At 43.2% G+C, this 12,701-nt stretch overlaps 1 protein-coding gene across 1 annotated transcript in view; it reads left to right on the top strand.

Annotated features, from left to right (window-relative positions):
• The window catches only part of RIN3 (Ras and Rab interactor 3), a gene marked incomplete at its 5' end in the record, with an annotated part of 65,786 nt that overhangs the window by 42,459 nt on the left and 10,626 nt on the right, over nucleotides 1–12,701 (top strand). The window contains 2 exons of the mRNA XM_084207622.1: nucleotides 3,650–5,128; nucleotides 7,588–7,896. Of these exons, the coding sequence (XP_084063748.1) occupies nucleotides 3,650–5,128; nucleotides 7,588–7,896 (1,788 nt within the window). The remainder of the gene's footprint in view (nucleotides 1–3,649; nucleotides 5,129–7,587; nucleotides 7,897–12,701) is intronic.

Genomic DNA, 12,701 nt, shown 5'->3' with positions numbered 1-12,701 from the left:
TTGCCCTTTTGGCCATAAACCTCCACCTGGGCCACTGTCCAGGGTGTGGTCCTTACAGTCTGGGTGAGCTGAAGTGCAGCACGGCCTCTCAGGGTAACTCTGCACTTTGGAAGTGGCTTGGATCTGAGCTATGTGGAAAACACCTTTGCAACTTCTCCTTCTGATGTGTGGGGGCAATGCTGATGAAAGTGTGATATTTTTGAGTTTTGGTATTTCTGCTCCTGCAGGATTTCTAGTTGGTAGAGAAATATGTATCGTCCCAACATGTTCTCTCACCTCACACAAATCACATGCAAAAGGAGCATTATTTTTAGTGACAGCATCAAACAAGCAAATTTTAAATGAGATGTATAAAGTCACAGATAGGAAAAGCAATTCTGTTAACTAAAGGAGCCCTCCTTTCCATTCCTTTTCACTTAACACACTCCACTTGAGACAGCTATTTCAGTGGGCCACTTTCATGCTCCTTGGTTTTTCAGTTTTCCTTCATGTGTTGAAAACAGCCAAACAACAGAGAAAATTGAAGACTTAGCTCATTTAGAGATATTTATTAGAGCACTCTCACTATTTTTGGGTCTTCTTCCTCCCAGAAGGCATGGGCAAACCCCACTGGTTTCAGTTCAGGCAGCTTTGTTGAATGCCACCAACAGATTTGCCTCTAACTTTCAGCATCCTCTATTTTGAGTATGTTTCAATTTGTCAAAACATGCTTTTATAAACATGTCCAGCCAGTACTTATTGCTGATAAAAAGGTACTTTACAACTTGAGATAAGTTGCGCTTGTTATCTTAAACTTAATTTTTTATAATAACTCTAAAATTTGGATTAAAATGTAGGAAGTGTATCATGAATCTGCAACCTTCAGTCTAATTTGAGCCAGCAGAGACTATCTTGATTCAGGCAACAGTTTCCAGCAACTTCTGAAAGAGATTTGTTAAAGCACAAGCACCAAAGCAATATTGGTTGTAGTCTTTTTCCTTTTCTCCTGTACTGGTGGTCATAAAAGTAGTGAGGCTTGGAAATTTATTTGTCATGGTGTATTTCATACCAGTCAAGTTTCTGACAACAGAAGAAAACCTGCTGTTGTATGCAGTCTTCCTGGGAAATGATACAGCTTCCTGAAGTGCCATGCTGTCTTAGTGGAGTCAAACAGGCTCAGCTACTGACAGATGCTGTTTATTGCTTCCTGGAACAAAATTTTGTGGATACAAATGGGAATACAAACTATTAAGTGCTGCCCAAAGTGGCACTTCAGAAGGAAACAAAGCATTGTCTGAAATTCTCATATGTTGTTTTGTATTTATTTCTAATATGTGTTTCAAGGGGATAGAAGTAAGATGTCTATCTGCAAGCTGAGTTGTTCCACAAAGGATCTGGCTGTTCTGCACGTTGCCACTGAGGACATACTGCAGGCCCTCTAGTCCTGACCTCACTGGTACAGAAGTTCTTTTAGGAGGAGAATTAGCATAATTGCACTGCACAAAGAGCACATGCCATCACAGACATGCCAAAGAATCCAAGAACTGCTTAATTATCCCTCCCAGAGTGCAAGATAAGGGAAGATCCAGGACAGCAGTGGGAGATGATCAAACAGCCTTCCCTGCAGCATGGGACACTGTGGCTGTGCTGGGAAATGCCTGCTTTGAAGCAGCTGCGTTACTAGGTAGAACCACATCATCTGTTCCTTCCCAGCCTGAGTGGAGCTTTGCACTTTTATCACAGTGCCTTATCCTGACCACTACTGAGAAAAATGATGAACTTCCCCTCTGTAGATTGGTTTACTCACCATTTCCTCAGCCCATGAGACTTCACAGCATTATATTCTGACTTAAAACAACTTCCTCTGTCCTGCATTTGCTGATACCGAGTACAGCTGGAGAGCTTAAGGAAAATGGTACCCCAGCCAGTCTCAGATGTGAGGAGGTTGGCAGCATGGTGTTAGTAGGTGCAGTTACCATCTGCATGTCTTCTCCCAAATTCTGTTGTTAAGAATGCTGTTATTCCTAGCAACACTGCTAGTTTAAGCTTCTTTGTTCTCCTCCCCCTCACAGTAAGAAATCAGAGAATAAAGCTGTTCTAATGTCCATCACCTTAAGTTAACATGCTTATGAAGTTGAATTTGCCATGTACACTAGCCTAGGCTGTGAGAAGCTAAATAGAAAATTTTATCCTGATGGGAATAGACTGTCTTTTAGCTCACCTCTTGACCTGAGAGCTGTACCCCATGCTCAGCACTGAGAGTCATCCCATATCTGTGCAGCCCCATCCATCCTCTCTCGGGCCCATCATGTGAGATTTTGGCAGTGACACCAAGCACCTGGCAGGGCTCAGGCATTGTGTGGCAGCCCCTTTGTGTCCCTGAAACCCACACAGAAAAGTATGCCACCAGTGCCAGCTCTGTTTCAGGGACCAAGCATGCCAAAATAGTTATTTAGTTGTCTGCATCCTTGTGTTTCCAGGATTTCCCATCTTCCCCTTATCCCTAAATCTGTGGGCATCTATACACTTCTTATCCAATGAATACCCTCAGAGGTTTATCCCTTTTCCTTGGTGAGAACACATGAGGTTTGCTGGATCCTGTTTCCTGATGCTTCCAGTAGTGGATCCTGGATCAGCAGCTTTAATATTGATTGAAAACAATCAGACCTGTGAGGCAGATTTGATACCTCGCCTTCAGAGAAAAGGAAAAAAGTTGGATGTGATACTGAATCTATTAAAAAAAAAAAAACCCAATGCTTTGTAACTTTTTAAAAACAGTTATTAAAAGACAAATTATAATAAGATATTTTGGACAGAAATGACTACTTGCATGTGAAACACCATCTTTCTGTTTCAGTCATAGTTAAAGGCACTGAAGTAGTTAACTATTCCTTAGTTCTTCATTATACATCCTTCCTGTGTACAATCTTTTACATCATCTTTTCTCTCTGACACCTGCAGGCAAGCGGTCTTCAGGCAAGGTGCAAGGCAGAGTGGCCATGGCTATAGATAACAGTCATCCAGAACTATAGACTTTAATGGTAACACTAACCTGAGGAAGGTGTTTAAAATCTTGCATTTCCAGACTGGAAGGAATCCTGGCAGGCAGGATCAGACCCTGTGTAGAACAGACTGCCACATGAGCTTACTGCATGGTAGGGTCATGTTCAGCTGTTGGATCCTGGTGCATGTTGGATCCTGGCAGTCTGTCTCAGACCTGCACCTCACTGTTGTGAGCAAGAGGCAGATGCAGCTTGCCCGGGGTATTCACATCCTGTCCTCGGGTATCCACAGCTATTTGCATTTGGAAGGCAGTGATCACTGAACAAGCATAGATCCCTTCTCACAATCATTTGTATTTGTTACTCGTACCTTCCTGCTTGTACTGAAAATGCTGAACAACATTAGCAACTTTCACTTGGTAATGTCCTAAAATTGACAGGGGAGGCAATTCTGGTGAAGCTTCTGAGCTTATCCCCAGCTTGAAGAATTTTATATGCATAAAACAGGTTATTCTTTCTTCACACTGTTTTGTGCAGAGGTTTGAAAGTTTGACATTGAAATTTGTGTACCATTTCTTTTAAGAATATTTTCTACATATCATTAGCAGCTAAAATTCTCTCAGATTTTTTTTTTCAGTTTTCTTTTTGTCTTTTTTTTTTTTTTACAGATTTCTGGGATTCCTACTTAAACCACAGGAGACAGGACTTATCCCACCCTGCAAAAGACTCTGCTTTCAGCACTACCCAGGCAGACAGTTTAAGATCAACCCAGTGTTTTGCAAGTAGCACAAACCACTGCTCATGTGAAATTGAGCTGTCAATAGGAAATGACAGGCTGTGGTTTGTGAATCCTATTTTTATAGAAGAGTACAGTAATCCTTGTCCTCCAGATGTATCTTCTCCTAAAGGCCACTCTGGGAGCATTGAACTCCCCCCTGCCACCATGATTACTGAAAGGAGGTCTCCTCGACGTCCTCCTCCCCCTCCACCTTCTCAAGCTCTCATTCAGAAACCTTCCCTGAAGCTCCCACAGGACCCCATGACTGCCTGTGAAGAAAACAAGCTACTTATTAAGCCACTGGGAAAGAGCTTCGAAGAAATGAAAATTGAGGGTGGTAACGCTAAACAAGAAAGCAAGCAGAGCTGCTTGGCCAGTGAGCCCTTGGCAGGGAGCCCCAAGAAGGGCTCTCAGCCCTCTGCTCCCCCACGGAGGCGGCTGAGCGAGAGGACCTCAGAGGAAAGCTGTGTGGGTAACCCTGAAAATTGTGAAACGCTGAAAGGGGAAGGGACAGAAGAAAACCAAGATACAAGTGCAGAGAGCCGAGATAAAACACTGCTGTGCAAAAAGGCTGTAGAGATGCCTGGGGAGGTTCCCAAAAAGGCTGTATCACAGTTTCAGGAGACAAAGCCTGAACCTGCAGAGAAGAAGGAGGACATGCCTAAGATACAAAGCAATGCCGCTGAGAAAGGAAAGTCACCTCCTATCCCACCACCGAGAAGGAAGAGAATTTCCCAGGTACCAAGGACCCCCAGCTCCTGCCAGCCGAAGCAAAGAACAGCGGGAGAGACGGCTGTGGCAGCAGGGCAGGCTGTGTGCAAGGGCAGCCCAGCTACAGCGACGGGTGGTGCCGCTTGGACACACACCAAGACTGAACCGGGACACGGCCACAAATCTGTCAGCTCAGCTGAACTGGAAGGGACACACTTGTCCCTGGAAGACCTGGGAGGCAGCGCCGTGGCTCAGGCATCAACATCTGAGCCAGACTCCTACTCCACCAGCAGCACAGAGGATGACCTGGAGATGCTGAGTAGTTCATCTGGTAAAAAGACACGCTCCGTGATCTTGGCCAAGGCCAAAAACAGGCTGTCCCTGGTGAACCTGTCCAACGTCTTCACAGTCTTTTTGTCTAGTGACAGGAAGCTGCAGAAGAAGATAGTGGAGTTGGCACAGGACAAGGAGTCATACTTTGGCAACCTGGTGCGGGACTACAGAGTGTACAGTTTGGAGATGATGGCAAAACAGAGCTCCAGCACAGAGATGCTACAAGAGATCCGGCTGATGATGACCCAGCTGAAGAGTTACTTAGTGCAGAGCACCGAGTTGAAATCTCTGATAGACCCAGCCTCCTACACCGAGGAACAGTTAGGTAGGTAACTGTGGTTTATTCATCCTTGGGCATGGTTTAGGAAGGTAAGGAGGGAGAAAGAATTATGCAGACACAGACTCTGCTTTACAGAATTATAAACCACCCCCTTAAACTCGAGCAGCATAAATTGAAGTCTGCTCTGTGGTTGCCAGTACTTGGAGGAACAGCTCAAAAACCTGGGGACCAATGAGGGGGAAAATCCCTTTATGAATGTTTTAAAGGGAAGAGTTTAAGCAAAAGAGACGTGTTCATGTGTATGAGAGACATACATGTATGTGTGTTTACATATATGTGTGTGTGTGTTTATGTATGTGTATATATATGTGTGTTTGTGTGTGTAGGTGTGTACACAGAGCTGAATTCACAGGAAAGACAAAAGGCAAACCTTCCCCTTCGCAGCTGCATTCCCATGGCCTTTCATGTCTGCTGCTTTGCTGCAAGGATGGAGAATTCCCTGCACGTGGCATACACCTTAGATGTCAATCACTGTCTCACAGGGAGGGACAAGACTAGGATGGTTTTGAGTAGCAGATTGGAGGAATCACTTGATTTCGCCTTGTGCTCCTCAGAGCTCAGAGGTACAGAAGAAATGTCTGTTGCAAGACTACTGCCAGCTCCAAAATGAGGTGTTCACCTCTTTGCCATAGGTATAATTTGCCTTTGGGGAGAAAACATATTATTTTTAACTGTTTACAGGTGTTTCATTGCTTCTCATTCATATCCTGTGAGGGAATAATGTGCTACTTCTCTCTTTGCTAAGGATTGGACTGGTCTGTTTAATGTACATCCATGAGGGAATATAAAAAGAGCTGTAGGACTTTTCATCCCAGTGAAATCTGTACAGCCAGAAAAACCGTGCATGCATGTGCACACATGCTCCTTTGAAAGCTTAAAACTGTTTCTTGAGGACCTGAGAAGCAATGCAGAGCTATTTGTGGATCCTTAAGTCGGCTTAAAACAAGCTGGGAGCTGGAAGACCCAGAATATGGAGTGAACCAGGAGTGACCAGGGATTCCAGGAGATCCTGCAGCTCCAGTATTAGGTGGGACTCAGCTAACTGGTGAGCCAGGAGTAAAAGGCTGTCCACTGTCAGTCTCAGCAGGTTCTGCTGATTTCCTTCTCCCCCAGCAAAGGCTTCACATGATCCTGCAGGTCCTCAGCAGAACAGACCTGCGGCCAGCCCCTGCCATAGCACAGAGAGGGAACCTGCAGCTTCACTTCTCATGCATCTTGTTTAACACCTTCAATCTTTGTCCCAATAACCTCTTTCTTCAAGGTGGGGAGGGTGGGAGCAGCACAGAGAAGTCTGTCTAGAATCTTGATTAGTGAAAGTAGAAAGGGGGAGGAAAGAAGTGTTATTGTTCTGCTTGGTAGAGCTGTATGTGTGCAAGTATCCCACCACCTTCCCACAAACATGCCTGGTTTGACCGTATATCTAACCCTGTTCACGGGCAGTTCCTTAACAGGATGATGTAGCCCAGTCAACTTTGACAGGGCTGTCTTCTTCTGTGGAGAACAAGGATTCACACTGGAGAATTAACAACTTGAATTTGCCCTGCTTCAGGCTGATTGATTCTCTGGATTCTTTAAAATAATCGCATTTTGAATACATAAATATTACTGCCCTCTGGTTCATTCCTCACTGCCTGAGCAGATGAACTCTTTTGCCAATGACCTTTTTGCCTCAGTGCAACAAGAGAATCTCTTGCAGTCCCTCTAGTTCTGCCTCTAGTTTCTAGGAGTCAGACAACAGGTTTCCTCACAGTCTCTTATGCTTCCTTTCATCTTCAGCCAAACATTAAGCAAATTCCCGACCCACTCATACTATTTCCTCCTCCACAAGTGGCATAAGAGGCGTCTTATAGGATCAGTAATTCAGAGTCCCTTGAGCAGTAACAATGAGAAACTTCTGACCAGATATTGGTTTCTGTCTCTGAGCTGGTGGGTGCAGCTGTTTTGAGGAAAGAGAGGGGTGCTTTGCGGGTGCAATTAATTTGATCCCAAAGTGAATATCTCAAACAAGTCAGAAGGACAAGGGGCAGAAGGGACATGAGATTAATTGCATCTGGACATCTGTAAGGGCAGGGCTGTGAAAAAAAGTCACTGTTAGGTGAGATTCCTCTTCTTTCCCCAGAGCTGGCTCTCTTGCTGCCTGGCAATGCCATGCTGGTCAGCCAGGAGACAGGCAAAGAGAGCAGGGACTGCTGGTAGCAGGAGGTCTCCTACCCCTCCAGTGACAGAGACCACACACTGATGTTCATCTCAAGCCCATCTAGGACTTCTGGATAGTGTTAGTAATAAAATGTTTACTTTCTGGGATGTGATTTCTGTTCCCTTCTCAGAGCTATGTAGTAGTGTTTGAATAACCAACCACATGCTTCCTTAGGACTTTTACTTGCCCCTGTACTACTGGATTTCTTATTTATTATATGCTTTTGTGTTCTCCCTTCTCTATGCAGAAGTGATTGCTGAGACAGCTTTGTACAAATGTGTCCTGAAACCTTTAAAGGAAGCCATTAATGCTTCCTTAAAAGAAATACACAACAAAGATGGATCTTTACAGCAGCTGAAAGAGAACCAACTTGTGATACAAAACACAACTACCACTGACCTGGGTGTCACAACCAGTGTGCCTGAAACTGCTGTGCTGGAAAAGATCCTTCACAAGTTCACGACCATGCACAAGACCTACTCTCCAGAAAAGAAAATTGCCATCTTGCTGAAGACCTGCAAACTCATCTATGACTCCATGGCTCAGGGAAATCCAGGTACAGGACTCCTGCTGCAATGGTATCCACCATGGGTCTTTTTCCTTGTATCAAAGGAACAGCATTTATGATACAGCTGGCATGGCAATATTCACATTGGAAGTAGCAGTGATGGTTGATGTGTTTGGTATCAGATGTCCACAGGTTGTGCTCAGAATAGAATGGTTAGTGAAGTTCTCTGTACTAATAACTGGTATGTTATCTGGTTAACTTTAGCTTTGTAACTCCAAAAACTAGTTACCCATAAGTGTGTGTTTTATGGATAATATCCTTTTTGCACAGATCTTCACACAGTTCTCCAAATACCCTCAAGGCTCTGTCCCAGCTTGCTGCAGAGTAATGGTAAATTCTAGGAATGGTCTCTGGTAAAAGGCTCTTGATTTGGCTTTTACAGAGTTTTGCCTAAACTGAGGAGGAGATGCAGAGCGCTAGTAGTTTGTTACTAATTCCTGATGCTCCAGTAAATTCTAAAAGCCATTTCTGTGTGAGGCAGTATGTGCTCTGAGTATAAACACAACATGGGCCTCAGGCCAACCACTAACACAGAAATTACACCCTTGGCCTGCAGACAGGATGCATCTTTGCAGATAGAGAAGCAAGTCCCTTCCTCCAACAATTTGCCTTGCCAGTTTAAGAGCTTTTTTTGTATACTGTCAGCTGATGACCAGTCATGCATGGATCTGGAGAGAAGACAGGTATTAACTTGCAATAACCTGTGGTTGTTGAAGAAGTCACAGTCACCAAAGGTGCTTTTAGCTGTTGTGCTTTATTTTGTACTGGCAACAGCCTTGGAGCATTCATACAGGGATGTTATGTCCCTGCTGAGCCTCACCTCAAGGTGATCTCTTGGATAGTAAGCAGCAGCAACCAATCTAGACATATTAACAGCAGAGCAAGAAACCACCCCAGAGCTGAGCCTTAGCTACAGGGTGGAAAGGGCCTCTCACTATCTTCAGGTGTTATGAGGTTTGAACATATGTAGGGGAATTTGCTGCAACTGTGTTAAAGTAGTTGTGTGAAGTTAGAATAAGTTTGGTTTAGATCAAGGACTCGCAAGCCTCATGAAAACCCACATGGTCTCCTTCTGATGCTGGTGGTATGTTATGTACACATCACACCTTAATTAGCTCGAGGCTGGAATTTCTCTGTTGAAGGAAATACTATTGTGTCACTTTCTGTAACAGAAATGAGGAGTTGGGGAAATAATTACAAAACCCCAGCATGATTAAAATATTGACATTCATGAAATTAGATGGTTTCACTGTGGTTTGCTAAGCTAACCAAAGCAGTGCATTTCGGCCAGTTCAGCTGTTTTCTTATCCTGAGCACTACTCAGCAGGGTGTAGGTTGGAAGCCGATTTCACTCCTGTGCATGCAATTCCCTCTCCCTTATACATGATCAGTGATGGATATCAGGGCTTGGCCAGAAGAAAACTGGCCTGGAATTATGGAAATATACCCCAGTGAATTCAGACCTGATAAAAAAGATAAGGGGAGAAGAATACTGTGTCTAACTCCTGGAAAACTTGGAGAGTAATTGAGTGAAATGCCCTGTAGACTTAGAGGCGAAATATGTGAAACCTCTTCCACAGATTGAACTTAACCCAGATTACTTTCATTTTCCAGTGGCAAAAATTGGAACCTGAAATATTTCAGCAACCTGAAATATTTTTATGATAGGAAATTCCAGCTGGTGGCATGCAGCAGAGCACTCTGTGGGGTCCTCAGAGCAGATTTCAGCTGGTGGGAATTCTCCTTCTGCTCTCTGCCTATCTCAAGAGCAACAGCACAGGGCCCCTTTTGCTTTCAGCCAGCCATGAGGCAGCACAGTGTTCTTCACACAGGAAGAGCAGAGGCCATGCTTAGCTTCCTGTGCAATAGCTTCTTCTCCTTTTCGCTCCTTTTCCTAACTGCTCAATTAGAAAGGTCCCTCCTTTTCCAAGATCAGAGCAGGTGAAACACAAAAAAAATCATTCCCTCAGCTACAGGACCAAAATCAGTCTACCTTTGTCAGAAACATTACCTGTTCGATAAAATGGAAACTCCATGTGTTTGATTTAATTTGCAATTTGTCAGCTCAGACCAGGATTTATTCACTTGAGGCTGGCCATAGGATGAGCTGACCTAAGAACATGGTTTCATTCCTCAAAGCAAAATGCCAACACCACCTAATCAAGCATCTTTTCTTTTCAGACACATATGAAAATAGAAGTTTTTTAACATTTTGAGACCCATGGACAGCACTCTAGGTTTGGCCAGGATGCCCCAAGAGGTACCAAGTTTCCTTTAAAACTAAGGACAGGCATACCCAGGAACATCTGTGGTGGTGCCCATCTTTGCCCTGCTGAAAGAGTCATGAAACTTTAAAGTCTGCCTTGACTGACTCCATGCATATCAAGACATTTTAAGAAAGGAGGATATCTTTGGTTTGATCATAATTCATATTACATGACAAAAATCTGCCTGATAAATTGGCTGTGGTTGAAATCCCTGACACTTAAGACTAAGAACTGAATGGGTCACACCCTAAACTGGTTTAAACTAGCATTTCTTCCTCAAGCTGAAGGCAATCAGCCTGTGTAAGTGATTAATCACAAGGAATCAGGAAGGCAACTTCACAGTCTTAGTCTTACACCTTTCTCTCAAGAGACCACTGAGTACAGCTCCATGATAGAGTTGAAGCAGGACCAATCTCTGGCTACATCTTGCTGTAGGTGGCCACAGAGGGGTATCATGCCCAGCTTCCCATCACACACATCGTGGAGTCAGTCCATGAAGTCCAGATGATTCATCTGGCTGCATGTAGGTTTCTGCTTTAGAGCAAGATGACTCAAGGCAAACTCCAGTGACAATATTGATTAATTCATTACTGGCTATCAAAGAAATTAAGGGGCCCTGCTTCAGATACTCACATGCACTATGTAGGCAGTGATATTAGTAAGTGAATCCTCACCAAAGGCACAGTTATGACAGTATTGAGGTATCTCACTGAGCTTTTCCAACTTCTGTGCAAACTTAAATAACTGAAACATCTGCCCCCAAGAATATAACCGACAATCTGAAAATATGTCACCTGCCTGCTAAAAATACTAGAAATGGTTAGGAAGAATAAAATGTGTTTTAAAAAATAGAGTTTGGAAACCCACGCTCTGAAAAATGGCTGGCATTTCTTTTTAGCGCTAGAAAAAGTAAAAGGCAGGAATCATAGAGCTCTTACATTTGGAAGGCATGCTGCAATATGCACAGGGACAGCTGGGCACATAGCCAATTTATGTAGAAACACAGTAATGTTATATAGAAAAAAATGCCTATTATGTGTCTTTCAGAAATACCTTTACTCAGGCAAAAGATTAAATGTATATTGTGGGATATGGGTAGAATGAGAATCTCTGCTTTTCACCAAAAACACAAGTGACACCTGTAGAGTGAGAAACAATGCAAATCTGCAATACATGTGGTGTGTACTGGTGTGCCTGGGTCACCCAGCCTTGTGCTGCCTAGCAGCTGCCACTGTGGAAGAGAACTGATGGAAAAACAAAAAAGCAATAGGCATTGGTTTATGGAGACGGTCTGTAAGAAAAACAGGCCAAATTTGGTCAGTCCATGGGTGAGGAAGATCAGGGATGGAAAAGCTCAAAGTTTAGGCTGGAAGTTTGAAAGATGAGTGGACTGCTTTAAAAGGAGATTGAAGAAGAATGGAGGTACAATTTTCATACTGCAACATTTCTAACTTGTGAACTACCTAAGATTATGAAGCTTCATTTTTGGACTATCTTTGAACTGCACAGGCAGCTGGACTATATAGTTCAAAACTATAGTTTGTACTAGTCATGGAATTGTCTAGGTGACCAAAACATCTGATTTAATAATTTCTATTGCACAGTTTTACATGGATAATGTGCATAGTCTACTTTTGGAATATAGGACATATATTCCATTGGAATGCTTCTCTTCCTTAGCTTTTAGAATGAAGTTGGTCACCTCTACAAAACTCAGCAGCCAGATATTAGTTGCCCTGATGTACTCCTACAAGGCTCTGCAGTTGGCAAAAGCAAAGCTGTGTTCTTTAGTGGGATAGCTGAGCTTGTAGAAAGGAAACTCCAGTACTTCAGCAGCCAGTGAAGAGCCCATGCTAGAAGCTCCTAAAGCTGTCAGAGCAATCCCATTACACTGCTTATTATCATATCTCACTTCTGAGAAAGAAAATAAAGCTATACATAACAGGTTTACTTTGATAGCTTTCAGAAGAGGATATTAGTATTTAAGTGACTTTTAACAAAGACTGATGGACTAGAGATTTTGGGGGTTCTTCCATCTAGCAAAATTTCTACATTTGAATCAACGAGCCAGTTCAGATTTTTCATGGGGATCGAATTCCTCTGATCTCTAAACCATACATTTTTGAAGTGAATTCATGCTGTCTGCATCTATTAATTCACTTAATTCACTATATCACAAATTAAACCTTGCTGAAAGCAGTATAGGATAGAAAAGAAACAGCAAATGCTAGTGTGTGGAAGGAAAGTCAAAATCTTTTCTTATGATCTTGAACAAATCTCAGTTAGCCTTCCTGAACCTCAGGTTTCCCAGCTTCAAACTGAGGCTAAAATTCATATTTTGTGGAGATCTGCTTCTAGACATCAAACTAGTGTTTGTAAAATATTAGAGTAAGGTGCAGGGCATCACCCCTATCTGCTGGTTTTCAGAATATACACAGAGAGAAAAGAAATCCATGAATGTGTTAAAATAGGCTGTAATTTCTTTATGGAGGCTTGGGCAGAATTCCAGTTGCTTTAAATCATGTA

This window comes from Fringilla coelebs (genome assembly GCF_963513975.1).
Source record: "Fringilla coelebs genome assembly, chromosome: 6".
In the NCBI taxonomy this organism is placed as follows: Eukaryota; Metazoa; Chordata; class Aves; order Passeriformes; family Fringillidae; genus Fringilla; species Fringilla coelebs.
Note: the sequence above shows the minus strand (reverse complement) of the source record. Positions and strands in the feature narration are given on the sequence as shown.